General features: G+C 40.6%; 1 protein-coding gene across 1 annotated transcript in view; it reads left to right on the top strand.

Moving 5' to 3' along the window:
* The window catches only part of MED12L (mediator complex subunit 12L), a 212547-nt gene that overhangs the window by 146447 nt on the left and 51598 nt on the right, over positions 1–14502 (top strand). The window contains exons 16-21 of the mRNA XM_063132125.1: positions 3243–3390; positions 3925–4043; positions 5378–5521; positions 7172–7335; positions 8385–8516; positions 13291–13518. Of these exons, the coding sequence (XP_062988195.1) occupies positions 3243–3390; positions 3925–4043; positions 5378–5521; positions 7172–7335; positions 8385–8516; positions 13291–13518 (935 nt within the window). The remainder of the gene's footprint in view (positions 1–3242; positions 3391–3924; positions 4044–5377; positions 5522–7171; positions 7336–8384; positions 8517–13290; positions 13519–14502) is intronic.

The following is a 14502-nucleotide window of genomic DNA, read 5'->3' as shown; positions in this document are numbered from 1 at the left end:
GGGTTATCGTGTTGTGTGTAGGGAGTTTTTAAACCAACGGATGATTATTTGGCTGAAATAAACAAAGCAAATAACCACTTCTGTGCAGAATTGGCTATTTGAACCACTGTTTGTTATTTCCTCGGCCACCGTTTGTTATTTTGTCAGCCACAGAGTCGCAAGGCAAGAGTGGTCAAAGCAGTGGCTGCCACTCTAGTCCAGCTGGCAGGATAGATTTCAATGGTTGATAGGCTGATGGGCTACTAGTGGAAGGACTGAGTGGAGAGAGAGTGAAAGGGATGAGTGAGTCAACTCAGTGTGGACTACTAGTGATCCTAACACTGATCCTAATCCACACCATGGTTGATTATTATCATGTTGTGTGGGGCGTACCCCCTCGATTAACAACTGTCGAGTTGATTATTACTCCACCGTTGACTATTGTGTTGTCAGTTTTAGCTTCAGTCCTTTCCCTAAAAACTCCTAGTATGGAATTTTCTTATTTTCAGTATCTCTACACAATGAATTGACTCCTTTATTGAGCTATCTAGCACAACCCCAACATCTCTTTCCTTCTTAGTCATTGCCAGTTCAGGCCCTCATCAGGGCCTGAACTGGCAATGAGAAGTTAGGCTCCCCCCACCCAATGTACAGCAGCGTACACGCATTTACACTGAATCTCAGTTGTCATTTAGTTGCCTCTTCTCTCCATTTTGGGAGAATCTTTTGGAGCTTATCCCAACTTGTTTGTATTTTTTTTACCATCCTGAATAATTTGATGTCGTGCACAAACATAGACAACTCACTTACTCACCCCTAACTCCAAATAATTTATGAACAAGTTAGATAGCACTGGTCCTGATATATATTCTGGGAGACCCCACTATGTACTTCCCTCCATTGTTTCTTCCTACCCTCTGCTTCCTGTTCCATAATCATAGTGCTATCATGGTTTCTGAGGACTGGACCACTCTGGACTTGTTTGTATCTACAACTTCTTGCTCAGTGACACATTATGTGTCTCAGAGAGTCTAACAGACTTGATCTGGCAGCTTTAATCAGCAGGCACACAAGGCTCAAGCATGCAGGTAGTAGTTCTCACTTCTCCAAGCAGCGTGACCACTCCCTCAGAGAAGACAAACTGAAAGGTATCCATTCAGTATGACTAGATGGGCCTCAACAATAGCCATCTATGATTCTGTGAGTAACTTAATCTGCCACAGTTCTTGGCAAATCAGTTACAAGTACTGAGGGTTCCACAATCCCCATTGCAGGCCAAGATGTAAGAGGCCTTCAACCACCTGGAACATCTCTGCTCTCTGACACATTGAACAAATGCAATTTGGCATAACCCCAGAACTTTATATCTTGTTGCCGCTATTTTTCCCTGGTCATCTTTGAATATTTTTTTTAAAAGTTTATTGTCTTAATATTTTTAGTGCTTCTCATTTTTTTCCAATTTTCTTTGTTAATTGTGCATGTTTTGGAAGCGTTTGTGCTTCTGTTTCATTTACACAAATGTTGAGCTTCTTAAAGGAAGGCTTACTGTAATTTTTAGGGTGCAGTCCTATGGGAATGGCTGTAAGATTATGAACTTGGAGGCCATCCAGTACAGAGAGATTTCACCTCCGTACTCCTCCTGCTCTGCATTTCAGCTAGATGGGCTTTCCTGCCCATCTAGCTGAGGCATCAGGGAGGATCAGGGAAGGAAGCTGGGGAGGCCAGAGGAGTCCTCATAAGCTGGCCTCCCCAGTCCCCTCCCTGCTCATGGGAATGTTCCCTTTATTGTAGAGGCATCTTGTACATTCTCCCTGTTCTGGCTTCAAGGGGGAGGAGAAGGCAGCAAAGATTCCTGGATCCAAGGTTGGAGCGCTTGCTCTCCCTGTTTCCTTAACTCCATGTTAACCACATTGACATCATCTTGGGCTTGTTTTATCTTTCCAGATTTGTTGCATGCATTCTATCAGTTCCTCTGATACCATGGTTTTAAATAATCTCCAGGCATCTTAAGTAGATTTGATCTTTTTCCTTTTCTCTTTCAGCTTCCTTGCAAATAACCCTCTCATTTTTGAGAACTTTTTTTAAAATTAAATTAACCTGTTCAGATGACACACAGCCACAGTGGTTAAGCATTTTGAGCTAAACATTATGGCTTATTCTATGAACCATGACTTAGGCCGTAGCTAGATCTAAGGTTTATCCCAGGATCATCCCTGCGTGAGCGCTGGATGCCTTGTATGGCACTTAGATGAACAGGTTTGACCCCAGGACAATCCTGGGATAAACCTTAGGTCTAGCTACGGCCTGAGTGTGTCATGTGATCTATTCCTAACTATGGTGGCTATGTAACCAAGATATAAACACCTTACTAACCTTTTGCTGCAAAAGGGTTCTTGGCCTAACCATGGCTCAGCATGTTGTTGGAACAGGCCCAAAGTGATCACGTTGGACTTTCTGAGCAACTTCCTGCTTATTTATATGTTGAGTTTGATTGCAGTATTGTTAATTTGAGTAGAATGGAAATAGTATTGAAGTAACTTATAAAAGTAATAGGTGGTGGTGGTTGCTGTTGTTGTCCAATTGGTGTTCCTCCACTGAAAGAAGGCTCTTTGATCCAGCAGAGATTTCTGCCACTGTAATAGGGAAGGAGGTGGTTTTTGCCTATTCCCTCCCCCTCTGCAGCCCCTTGTCACCTCCCATCGTGTTCCTAACACCGTGGAGCAGATTTGGGAGAGCATGGGGAGCTGCAGAGGGAGAGGAAATCATCAAAATTGTTTCCTTCCCTGTTCCACTGATGAAATCCTCCATTGAATAAAAGTCCATTCTGTCAGCACAGGGACAACAGTTGGATAAATCCCATAAAAGTATTTTAAAATAGTTAAAATAGAGGTGGGCAAATTTCATGGCTGCATTGCTACCCCTGGTCCCCACTGGGGGCTCCAGCGTGCCCCTGCTGCTGCTGTGCCTCCTAAATTTGGCAACAAACCTTTGGCTTTTCACTTTTGAAAGGAGCCTTCTTTATACATTGCCACCACTGAATTTGGGAGCCCTGCAACTGCAATGGAGCAGGGGTCTGTGTGCAAAAAAGGGCCTGAGGGCTTGTATGCAGCCCACCACCCCATGTATCGCCCATCCCTGAGTTAAAAGGAAAGCACTGTGGTTGGTTGAAATAGTTCTTCATGCAAAGATCATCTCATCTTACTACTTTATCCCCATAACTCAGATTGTTATATTTTTCTGTGTGTTGTTTCTTTGATTGAAAGGATGAATCTTCAAGTCATGAATGTAACCAGCGCATGATTCTTCTCTATGGTGTTGGCAAGGAACGTGAAGAGGCAAGGCACCAGCTGAAGAAGATTACCAAAGATATCTTGAAAATCCTAAATAGGAAAAGCACTACCGAAATGAGTGGTAATTATTCAAGTACTCCTTGCTGAGCTTTCAATGGTATTTAATGCAGAACAGTGTAAAGGAAGTTATGGGAGGCCCAGTTCTCAACTTTGCAGAATTCTCTCATGATTGAGTTATCTAGCCAAATGATTTCTGTTTATCATAAAGAATGAACTATAGCAGATTTATGGCTGTCTTTCAAGACAAATTAACAACTTAAGGATGTATTGTGTATAAATACTCGTTGAGTTAAGAATGTATACTCCCATGCTGTAGCCATGTGTATGAAGGCTGTAAGAAGAAGAAAAATAATTGTTGTAATGTTTTTAAAAAATTGTTGAGAAAATTTCTGTCTCTTAAAAGGTGATGTAAGACATACATGTCTTTCCAGTTTTCCCGTGCAAGTTTGCATGCAATTAAAACCCACATTTTCATTCACAAATCACTATTTGTTGGATTAGACTTTGCCATAAACTGTGTTTTTGAAATAATGATACTGAAGTGCATAAGCTGTATTTAAACAAAAATATAACTGTTGTAAAAACAATGTTTTAGCTGGAGATGAAGGTCAGAAGGTCAGAAAGAACAAGCAAGAAGCATTTCCAACGTTAGAGACTGTGTTTACAAAACTGCAGCAGCTCTCATATTTTGATCAACATCAAGTGACATGTCAGGTACCTTGTATTATAGAAATTACAATGTTTTCTATTTCTGTGTTTAATTCTAAGCTTCCAGAGTAATAGAATATGTATGTGGACAGGACAAAAATGGGAAGGAGAAAGGAAGGGAAACTAGCTGTTATGGATGATGGTCTGAAATGAAGGTTCAGGCAAGGTTTTACAAAAGAGCACGATTAACAGACAGAAGAGAGGGGACATTTTTCTGTAGTTACAGAAAAGGCATTCCTAAAGAAATGGGATGTGATTTGAGATAGGTGAGTGGAAAGAAGGGACAGTAATGGGACTTGAAAGAAGGGACTTGAAATGCTGTGTACTGTACAGTGGTAATCACTGCATCTAAAAAATGGATATGGTAGAGTTGGGAAAGGTACAGAAAAGGGTAACCAAAATGATCAAGGGGCTGGAGCAACTCCCTATGAGGAAAGGTTACAACATCTGGAACTGTTTAGCTTAGGAAAAAAAGGTGATTGAGGGATACAGAAATATGCATGTGGTGGAGAAAGTGGATAAAGAGACAGTTTTCTCACTCTCTCATAACACTAGAACCTGGGGTCATACCATGAAGCTGATTGGTGGGAAATTCAGGACAGATAAAAGGAAGGACTTCTTCACACAGTGACCTGGTTTACTTGTAATGACAAGCCACCATGCGTGAATTTTGCTGTTGGGCTTGCGATTTTGCATTTTAAAAATTCAAGCTGCAATGGGGGCGTGCCTCAGCTTGTCGGTATGTACGAAGCTGGTGAGGCTGGGTTTGTTGGAATGGTTAACAAGCCACCCAGAATCCACGGCCTGTTTTAGGCTTGTTAACTACCCCAACAACTCACCCTTGCCAGGATCGCACATAACAGCAAGCTGCGAATCACCTCCACTGCAGCTTGAATTTTCAAAATGGTGGCCATCACATTGATGAATCATAGATAGAATCATTGTCATACTGCTCTTAAAGTCAGGAAGCTTTTCCTGATGTCCAGCCTGAAGTTGTCATTTCCACCCCACTGTGAGTGGATGAACATATGGCCCCTCTATGAACTCAAACTATCATCCCCTGGCCATCTGGGGGAATGATAAGCAGTGAATATTTTACATATGTTCACTGTGCTTTTTACATTTTATTTCCCTTTGATTTCACTGCTTACAGTTACCCCCTCCCTCCACACCCAAAATTATGTGTTCCAACTCTTTGTTGTGTTTGCTAGTGTCTTTAGGAAAATGATCTTAAAGTAACAAATCTTAATATGTGATAATAGGCATAATGGTATGGTAGCTGCTGTAATGGTTTAATTTAATTTACTGGTGGTTCCATTTTATTTTTTTTTAATAAACAGATCTCTAACAATGTTCTGGAACAGATCACTAGTTTTGCTTCAGGCACGTCGTACCATCTTCCATTGGCTCACCACATACAGCTTATCTTTGATTTGATGGAGCCTGCTCTAAATATCAATGGGCTTATTGACTTTGCTGTTCAGGTAATTGGGTTTGTTTGATTATTTAAATTCTTTATATCTCCCATTTAAGAACAAGTTCTCCTAAGGTGGCTCAAAAATAAAATAGAAACAACATTCTTTAGAATTGCAGAATGAGAATCTGAAAGCTTCCCCCACACAAATGGGATCAGTATGGGAACTGCCCTACCATTTGCCAAACTATGGCTACAGTCCTAAACTCTCTTGGTGGGGTGGTGGTGGTAAATTCCATTGAACACAGTAAAACTGAGTTCTAAATAAAGGTGCTCAGGATCGCTCAATTACCATCTGTTCACATCTACCTTTTCAATTAGCAGTAATTAGCTATATTAGAAACATCCTCAGTAGAATTCTCTTAGGTTTCTTTTGTATTGTCCACACTGACAGCGAACGACCTAGTCTTGTCCCAAGGTGGAGAAGAAAATTTTATACCAAACTTTTGCTAGTCAAGTTGAAACACTACAGCAGTAGGAAAGTATCCATTAGTGGAAAGTAGGAAAGTATCCATTAGTGATTCCAGAACTGGATCAGTAGTAAACTCCCAGTGAATGCATCTAAAGTGACACGATACCTTATTTCCCTTCTAAGTTAAAATAAGGGAGATGTATACACCGTTGTCTGGAAGTACTATTTATTTATTTATTGCATTTCTATACCGCCCAATAGCCGAAGCTCTCTGGGTGGTTTACAAAATTAAGACAATTCAAGTATAAAACAACAGTAAAAGTGTCCACTGCCTTAAATTTGTATGCATGCCTGATTAAAGCAAACCACATAAGGACCAGAATATCAGCTAGTATAATTATCATAGAGCCAAACCAGCTCCGATAGTGCCAAATCTTTGAGCAAAGAAACACTAAATTCCCTTTTGGGAGGCTAAACTCATTGTAGAAGCTGATCCCTTTATATTATCTGAAATTGCTTCACACACAATGCTTTTCCTCCACAGAGGTATAAGAAGTCAAAGGAGCTGTGCACACAACATGCTGAAGCACACTCAGAGGTTGTCGGTTGTTTTGAACTATGGGTTGTTTGTTGAACTGTGGGTTCTCATGTTGTCTGAACGCAGAATGTTTTCAACAAGGTGGGATATCATGTTGTCTGAATGCAGCCAGGGTAGCTTGTTAACCATGCAGCAGGGTGCAACACCCTGAACAACTCAACAACAAACCATGGGTTCTTAAGGTGGCTTGTTTGACAAAATAAGCCACACTGCATTCAGACAACACAATAACCAGACAGTTCAACGAACAACCCATGATTCAAAACAACCCGCACTTGACCACTGAATGTGGGTTAGCATGTTGTGAGAACAGCCTGAATGGATTTTCCTGGCAGTGTGGGAAAATGTTTGTAGACCAGATGCAGCCTGGTCTGTGTTCTGAAGTATCTTTATTGAGGGCTACTTAAGTGTCTTGTTACTGTTTATAGGAGCTTGGAATATACAATCAATTTGGTGATTAAAAATGTATAAACTATTTATCATTATGACTGAATGTATTGTATGTTTCTTATTTCTTCCCTGTTTCAATGGAAACAGAAGAGATTGCAACATTATTACCTCTTTGCAATACTATTTTCCCTCCCTTCATGAATTTTTGTGCAGCTTAATTTAGAGAGGGTAAAGTCACTATTTTGTCTTCTTCTTTTTAGCTGCTGAATGAGCTGAGTGTGGTGGAAGCTGAGCTTCTTCTAAAGTCATCCAGCCTGGCAGGAAGTTACACAACAGGGCTGTGTGTTTGCATTGTTGCCGTGCTGAGGCATTACCATGCCTGCCTCATTTTGAATCCAGACCAAACTGCTCAGGTTTTTGAAGGGTTTGTAGTGGTAATGTTTTCCTAAGACTTCTCATTGTTAATAGCATTTTAACATGTTCACATTAATAGGTTCAGTTTGCAAATAAGGGTCAATATTATGTCAAAGATCTGTGGATATGTCAAAAAATTAGTATAATTAGAAGTGGAAATATGTGTTGCTTTTGCTCCACACTAGTGGAGTTGAAGTCCTGGATACAGGTTTATCTTTCAGCTAAATAGCCAGTTTATGGGTAGGATATGATCTGCCAATCTCTTCTGCATGCTCTGAGGCCCTTCAAGGAATGGTAGGATTCAAACTGAATAGAGATTTGTGAGGTAAATTCACGCAAATTTGAGTTCTTAATAACTGACATTTGGGTGATGGAGATTCTGTTCATTTTCCTTAAAAATAATTCTTTTTTTTTTTTAGGATCAGCTTAATGCTAAAAGATTGCCCTGAAGGAATCTTTGGGAATTGTAGTGTTGTGAGGTTACTGTGAACTGTGTATTAGAGATGCTTATTTAGAGAGCACCAAAATTAAACCCACTTAAATTTATAATGTAGGCTGGCCAGCAGAGTAGATTTCTCTTTTATTGAATGACCTGGGAGATTCCAAATGCATGGATAAGTGCCTAGATAAGAATCCTGTTCAGATGTTCATAAAGGGGTTAAAATCAACCTGGGAGGAGAAGAAGCCCTCCAGCTCTGCCCCTCTCCCCTATTGCACTTGATGCCCTCAACTGGCGTAGAGCAGTTGGGCTTGATGGATAGAGGAGGCTCTCTCCTCTTCAGACTGTCACTCTCTGTGAGTTGAGGGTGGCAAATGTGTTGAGGGCGAGGGTGGGGCTAGAGCAGTGCTCCACTTCATGCCTTGATTTTAACCCCTTTATGAATGCATGAATAGGGCTAATGTGATAGTTAGAAGAAGGGGGAGAACTGTTTACAGGGAATTAGATGTTAACAGCATTTCCCTTTATCTGAAGAGCTTAGAGCCTGCTGTTATAAAACTTATGAAAAGGCTGTGTGTCCATCAAACCTCATTTTCAGTATTATACTTGTATTCTTGCAGATTATGTGGTGTTGTCAAACATGTTGTTAATCCATCCGAATGCTCTTCCCCAGAAAGATGTATTTTAGCCTATCTCTATGATCTCTATGTCTCCTGTAGTCATCTCAGAAGCAAATTTGGAGATCTTTTCAGGTTAGTAGTAACAGGCTATTCTGTTTAGTTTTGCAACATGAACAAAAAGCTTGTTTAAATACATATACAGAAGCTGTGTAGACATTCCTCCTTATGCTTGTAGCTATTCATCTTACCCTGCTTCCCAAAAATACAAATTCTCTCTCCATTCATCTGTTACAGGGCTGGATAACTTGTGCCCCCCTAGATGTTTTGGCCTACAGCTCCCATCATCCCTCACTATTGGCTATGATGGTTAGGGCTGATGGGAGTTCTAGGCAAAAATGTCTGGAGTAAGCCTACCCCTGATTAACAATTTCTGTTCTTTTTGAGTGGGTTGCAATTTGAAGTCCCTGAAGTATTTTTTTCCTTTAGCTTCTATGCTTTTTGCCTGTTTAGGGTGAGTGTCTTCAGGAATATCTACTTAAATATCCTGTTATCAGTCTGTAAAAAATAATGTATTTAGTAAAGTAAAGGCACAAAATTAGTTACATGTTTGTCTTGCTGTATCTGCTATCTACTCTAGGACTCTACTCAAAATATAAAATAGAATTCATCCTTACAGTTCAAACGAAAAAGGTTAATCAAATGTCCTTAGATTGAAGTAATTTGTTTAGAGGCTTTGACATCTAGTTACTTAACTCTTACAAATGTTGGCTTCACTGCTTTGGAGATCTGCAACTTCAAATATCCTGCCAACAAATTAAAAAGCTCACATCTCTGGTGAATGATGTTAGTAATCGGAAGTGAGCAGATTCGTAGTCTCTGCTGTATTTCAATGGTTAGCATTTTCTAATGACCCTACAACAGAGGAAAAACATTAAATATATTATGTTTTAAAATGCACTACACTATACTCTAATAAAATATTTTTGAAGTTTGATTCTTACCTTGATTTTCCTTCAAGCTTTTAGCATTTCCTAGCATAGTCCCATGCAGTTGCTGTATAAAACACTTGTGACTTCCTATTTTGGTGTTGTCATCTTTACTGAACTTCCCTTAAAAAAAGGAAAAGAAAACAACAGTCTCATTTTCTAAATGAATTGTATCTTCTAAATTTCTCAGAGCTTTTGATCATATGAAAAGCCCATTGTGATCTAATAGTGCTTGCTGTTTTTAAAGGTGTTTTTTTTAAAAAAGTACTTCTATAAAACTTAAAGTCTTTCATTATAAATATAGCCTTAAAGGAAATTTACAAAAGTTTCATGAAAGTGTACATGTATTGAGAAAGCATGAGATGAGCAGGGTAGGGGTGAATTAGCATGGAAAATATTTAGCACAGAACCTTTGACCATTGTTTATTTGTGACAGTACTGACCTTTCCACAGAGTACAAGTTAGTAAGCAGAAGTGAGCAGATTCGTAGTCTCTGCTGTATTTCAATGGTTAGCATTTTCTAATGACCCTACAACAGAGGAAAAACATTAAATATATTAAAGTTCTCTCATAGCAGTTACATTAACCTCAAAGATAAAGTCATCAGTGCTGGCCCAGGGTGTTTTGCTGTCTGAAATGGAGCTCAAGTATCCCTACTCCCACTAGGGTGAATGCTCTCAAAAGTCTTGCTGCACCACAGTTCCTGCATTTATTGATCTCCCCTGCCCTCAATGTATCATCTGAAACAGGCTGCTTTATCCGGCTGTCAGGGATGGCCTTGAAAGACAGTGTGCATATAGAAGACAGTAGTGTCTTTGAACTTGGGTGTTTCACTCTTGTCTTGTCCATGGAGACAGCTGCTTCTTTATCAGTTCTGTTATGGGATCATTTTGTAGTGTTGCTCCAGTGCTGGGTGGCTCCCCCTCCTCCTCCCCCTCCTCCTCCTCAATATTATTACTATTATTTAATCAATCCAAAGTTTATTTTACTAGCCAAAGGCCACGACAAATACATTTTTAAAACGTATCGATACAGTAATACAAATACTTCAAAAATGCACAGATAACTTTAAATTTACCAGAACTAAAACCCAGCAGACTGAATCTCCATGGCAGTTTATGGCAATTTTGCCTAGTTCTCTCTTTATCTTTTTTGCTGCCAGTGCAAACAAAGCCACTTTATGTGTCACATAACTATTGTTATCACTCAGAAGAAAAAGAACTGTTTCTGCAAGGGCATTCCTCTATCCATGTGTTAACAAGGGTTTCAGGAATCTCTCTCTTGGGTCCCTGTACAAAGGGCAAATTAACATGCAGTGAACAATGTCTTCCACTTGATGTTGGCCCCAAATGCATAGTCTGCATTGAAATGGCACCTTGTGGTAGCGTCCATCCAGAACTGCAGTTGGCATCACTCGGAATCTCAGTTCAATCGTTCTTATTCAAGCTCAAGTAGCACAATCTTAAAGTTAGAATCACAGGAAATCTAAATCTGCTAGCTTTCATTCCCAAAATGTAGAAGACATAAACAATATTTGTTTATGAACATGGGATTAGTGTAATCCTATACTGGATGCACTCTGAATTACCCAGCTGCTTTCAGGCTTTTGAATAAACACTTGACAAAGTATGTTTGTAGAGCTGTCAGCTGTTAATGACTGCAAGGAAAAACCCACCCATGTCCCTTTAAAGGCCCAGAGAATAAATGTTCATTTGAGACCTCTCTTCCTTCTCTTCTCTGTTGGGATGCACAGTTAATGGTCATAGTATCCAATTTCTCTTTAACACCACCTTGGTTGATGACTTACTCAGGGGAATTGATGGGTGAAGTGCCACCCTTTTGGTTCCTATGAATCTCTCAGCAGCTTTCAATACCATCAACCGTGGTTTCTCTTGGGATAGTTTATTTGGATTGGGTTTAGGAGGCACAGTGTTAAAGTGGTTCCGGTCCTTTCCAGAGGAGCAGTCTCAGAAGGTGGTGCTGGGGGATTTCTGCTCCATCACATAGCCATTAGTCCGTGGTGTGCTGCAAGGCTCCATCTGGCCCCCCATGCTTTTTAACAACTCAATGAAACAGCTGGAGGTTTGGGGTGAAGTGTCATGTGGATGATACTTAGCTCTATCTGTTGTTTCCATCTACACATCTTAGGGCGGCTGTAGCACTCTTGAACCAGTGTGTAGGGGCTGTTCTGGGGTGGATGAGGGTGAACAAGCTGAAATTTAATCCAGACAGGTTGGAGGTACTGTGGATTGGGAAACCAACTCCTCTGTCCCTAGATGAGGTTGCACTCCCCCTAAAACACCAAGTGCGTAGTCTGGGAGTCCTCCTGGATTCTACGCTAACTGGGGAAGCCCAGGTGCCTGTGGTGTCCAGGAGTGCACCTTAGCTGGACCTTTCCTCAGTTAACCATGTACTAGTGATGACTAGGTTGGACTACTGTAATGTTCTGCATGTGGGGCTGCCTTTGAAGATGGTCTGGAAACTTCAGCTGGTGCCACCCAAGAGTTGGTGGATGTGAGGCAATGAGATCATATAATGCCTATACTGCACCAGCAGCACTTGTTACCTGTGTGTTTCTGAACCCATTTTAAAGATTTTCACCTTTAAAGCCTTAAATGGTTTCTGACCAAATTACCTGAAGGACTGTGTTCACCTTTTTAAAGATCAGCAAGAATCATAGAATAGAGTTGTTGGAAAGGGGCCTATAAGGCCATTGAGTCCAGCCCCCTGCTCAATGCAGGAATCCACCTTAAAGCATCCCTGACTAATGGCTGTCCAGCTGCCTCTTGATTGCCTCTAGTGTGGGAGAGCCCATGACCTTTCAAGGTAATTGGTTCCATTGTCATACTGCTCTTACAGTTAGGAAGTTTTTCCTGATGTCCAGATGGAATCTGGCTTCCAGTAACTTGAGCCCATTAGTCTGTGTCCTGCACTCTGGGATGATCAAGAATAGGTCCTTGCCCTCCTCTGTGTGACAACCTTTCAAGTATTTGAAGAGTGCTGTCATGCCCAGTTCTTTCACTCTCTCCTCATAAGGCTTTGTTTCCAGACCCCTGATCATCCTCATTGCCCTCCTCTGACTCCCCTCCAGCTTAACTGCACCCTTCTTGAAGTGAGAAGCCCTGGAATAAATTGCCATCAGGGGTCTGCCAGGCCCCATCATTATAGGTGTTTAAGATAGCTCTGAAGACTTACTTCTTTTCTCTGACCTTCGCCTGATTATGTTTTATCAGACTGGGTTAGTTGCAATTTTGTGTTGTAGGCTCTATCTTTTGCTGATGTTTGTTTCATTGAACTTTTGCAGCTTTTATTACTGTATCAGTTTTTTATTATGAATTTTATTATATGCATTTTATTGTTGTACACAGCATTGGGAGGGTTGCTGAAAGGCGGCCTATAAATATTTTAAATAAATTATGTCCAAATTGTGGGTGTTTGTTACATTTGCATCATGCCTTTCCTCCAAGGAGGCTTACGTGGTCCTCTTCATCTCCGTTTTATCCTCACAACAACCCTGTGTGGTAGGATACGCTGAGAGTCAGTGAGTGGCCCAAAGTCACCCAATGAGTTTCATGGCCAAGTGGGGACTTGAACCCAGGTCTCCTGAGTCCCATTCCAAGTCTCTAACCACTACACTACAATGTTGAAGTTGCATTGCTAAATTTACAGTTAAGCATGAATTCTCCCCCTCCCCCACCACTTTCCGTCCCTGATGAAGATGCATATCTTACTTTTTCAGACAGTGTATTCAGGTGCTTAATTTTGAAAACTAGCTCAATTATTGTGCTTAGCAAGCTGAACAATACAAACAATTTGGTAACCATGCAGCCCAAGTTTATATAAGTATTTCAGATGTCAAAGTACTGGTATCTATTTTTCCTCTAATCCTTCCTTTTCTTTTCCTTTCCTTTTGTATTTAGTAGTGCCTGTTCAAAAGTAAAGCAAACGATCTATAATAATGTGCAGCCCTCAAACTCCAACTTGTTATGGGATCCAGAATTCATGTTGGATTTTATTGAGAATCCCTCCATTCACAGCCTCAACTATTCAATGCTGGGCAAAATCTTGAGTGACAATGCACCGAGTCGCTATAGCTTTGTGTGTAATGCACTAATGAATGTATGCATGGGACATCAAGACGCAGGCAGGTAAGGTGATATTGACAACACCAAAATCAGTTGAGCATGCAATTCCACTTTTAACTTTTTCTTCCTTCCCCCTCTCCTCTTCATGTGTTTCTGCTTCTCATTATTATCTTCATTGTCCCTGTTCAGAAGACCCCTGAAACCATGGCTTGAACTACAGTTAATAACACAAAATGCCTTATTCACCATGGTTAAAGCCGTGGTTTAAGGTGTCTTCTGGATGGGGCCATTGACAGATTCCTTTATAAATTACTTTTTGAGTGCTGCCTTGTTTAATCAGTTTCCCCCCTCTTTCAGACACACTGAATATATACTGTATAATAGCTACTTCATATGCGATGTTTTCCCTATTCTTTCCCTCCAGGAAGCAATGTGTACACAGTCATATAGGAAGCACATGATGAGTGTTTTTCTTCTGTTATGTCTACACAGACTTGAACAGCTGTCATAAGCCTAATCCACACAGAACTGTGAATTGATGGGTGAACTTCCCCAAGCTTGTTCCACAATTAATTTCATTTTTACTGAGCTTTCTTGGAAAAGGTTCAGAGTCTTTCTGAGATTTTCCCAAAAGGCTTGAGACAATCCTGGGGGAGCTCACCTCTAGCTATATGCTTCTTACTCTAAATGTATCCTGGGATGGAGAGCAGGTGTGGAAGTTTTCAGCAGTTGCAGAAGCCTTATCTTTGAGATGAAGCAGCAATTCTGAGCAGGGATCAGTCTTTTTTGGTTTCTACAACTTTGGAACAGTTTGAAGCACAAATTTGTTAGTTCCCTATCATAAGAACACCAGAAGAGTCATGCTGGATCAGACCAAGGGTTCATCTAGTCCAGCACTCTGTTCACACAGTGGCAAACCAGCTGTCAACCAGGGACCAACAACTGGTGCATATAGGCTTACTTTTGGGCTAAAAAATCTGCATGAAAATCCATACACATGTTTTTATGGATTTCTCCCAATGTATGTGTTTCTCAAGAGAAATCCAT

This window comes from Elgaria multicarinata, chromosome 8 (assembly GCF_023053635.1).
Source record: "Elgaria multicarinata webbii isolate HBS135686 ecotype San Diego chromosome 8, rElgMul1.1.pri, whole genome shotgun sequence".
Taxonomy (NCBI): Eukaryota; Metazoa; Chordata; class Lepidosauria; order Squamata; family Anguidae; genus Elgaria; species Elgaria multicarinata.
The sequence above is the reverse complement of the archived record's forward strand: the minus strand, read 5'-3'. Positions and strand labels throughout refer to the sequence as shown.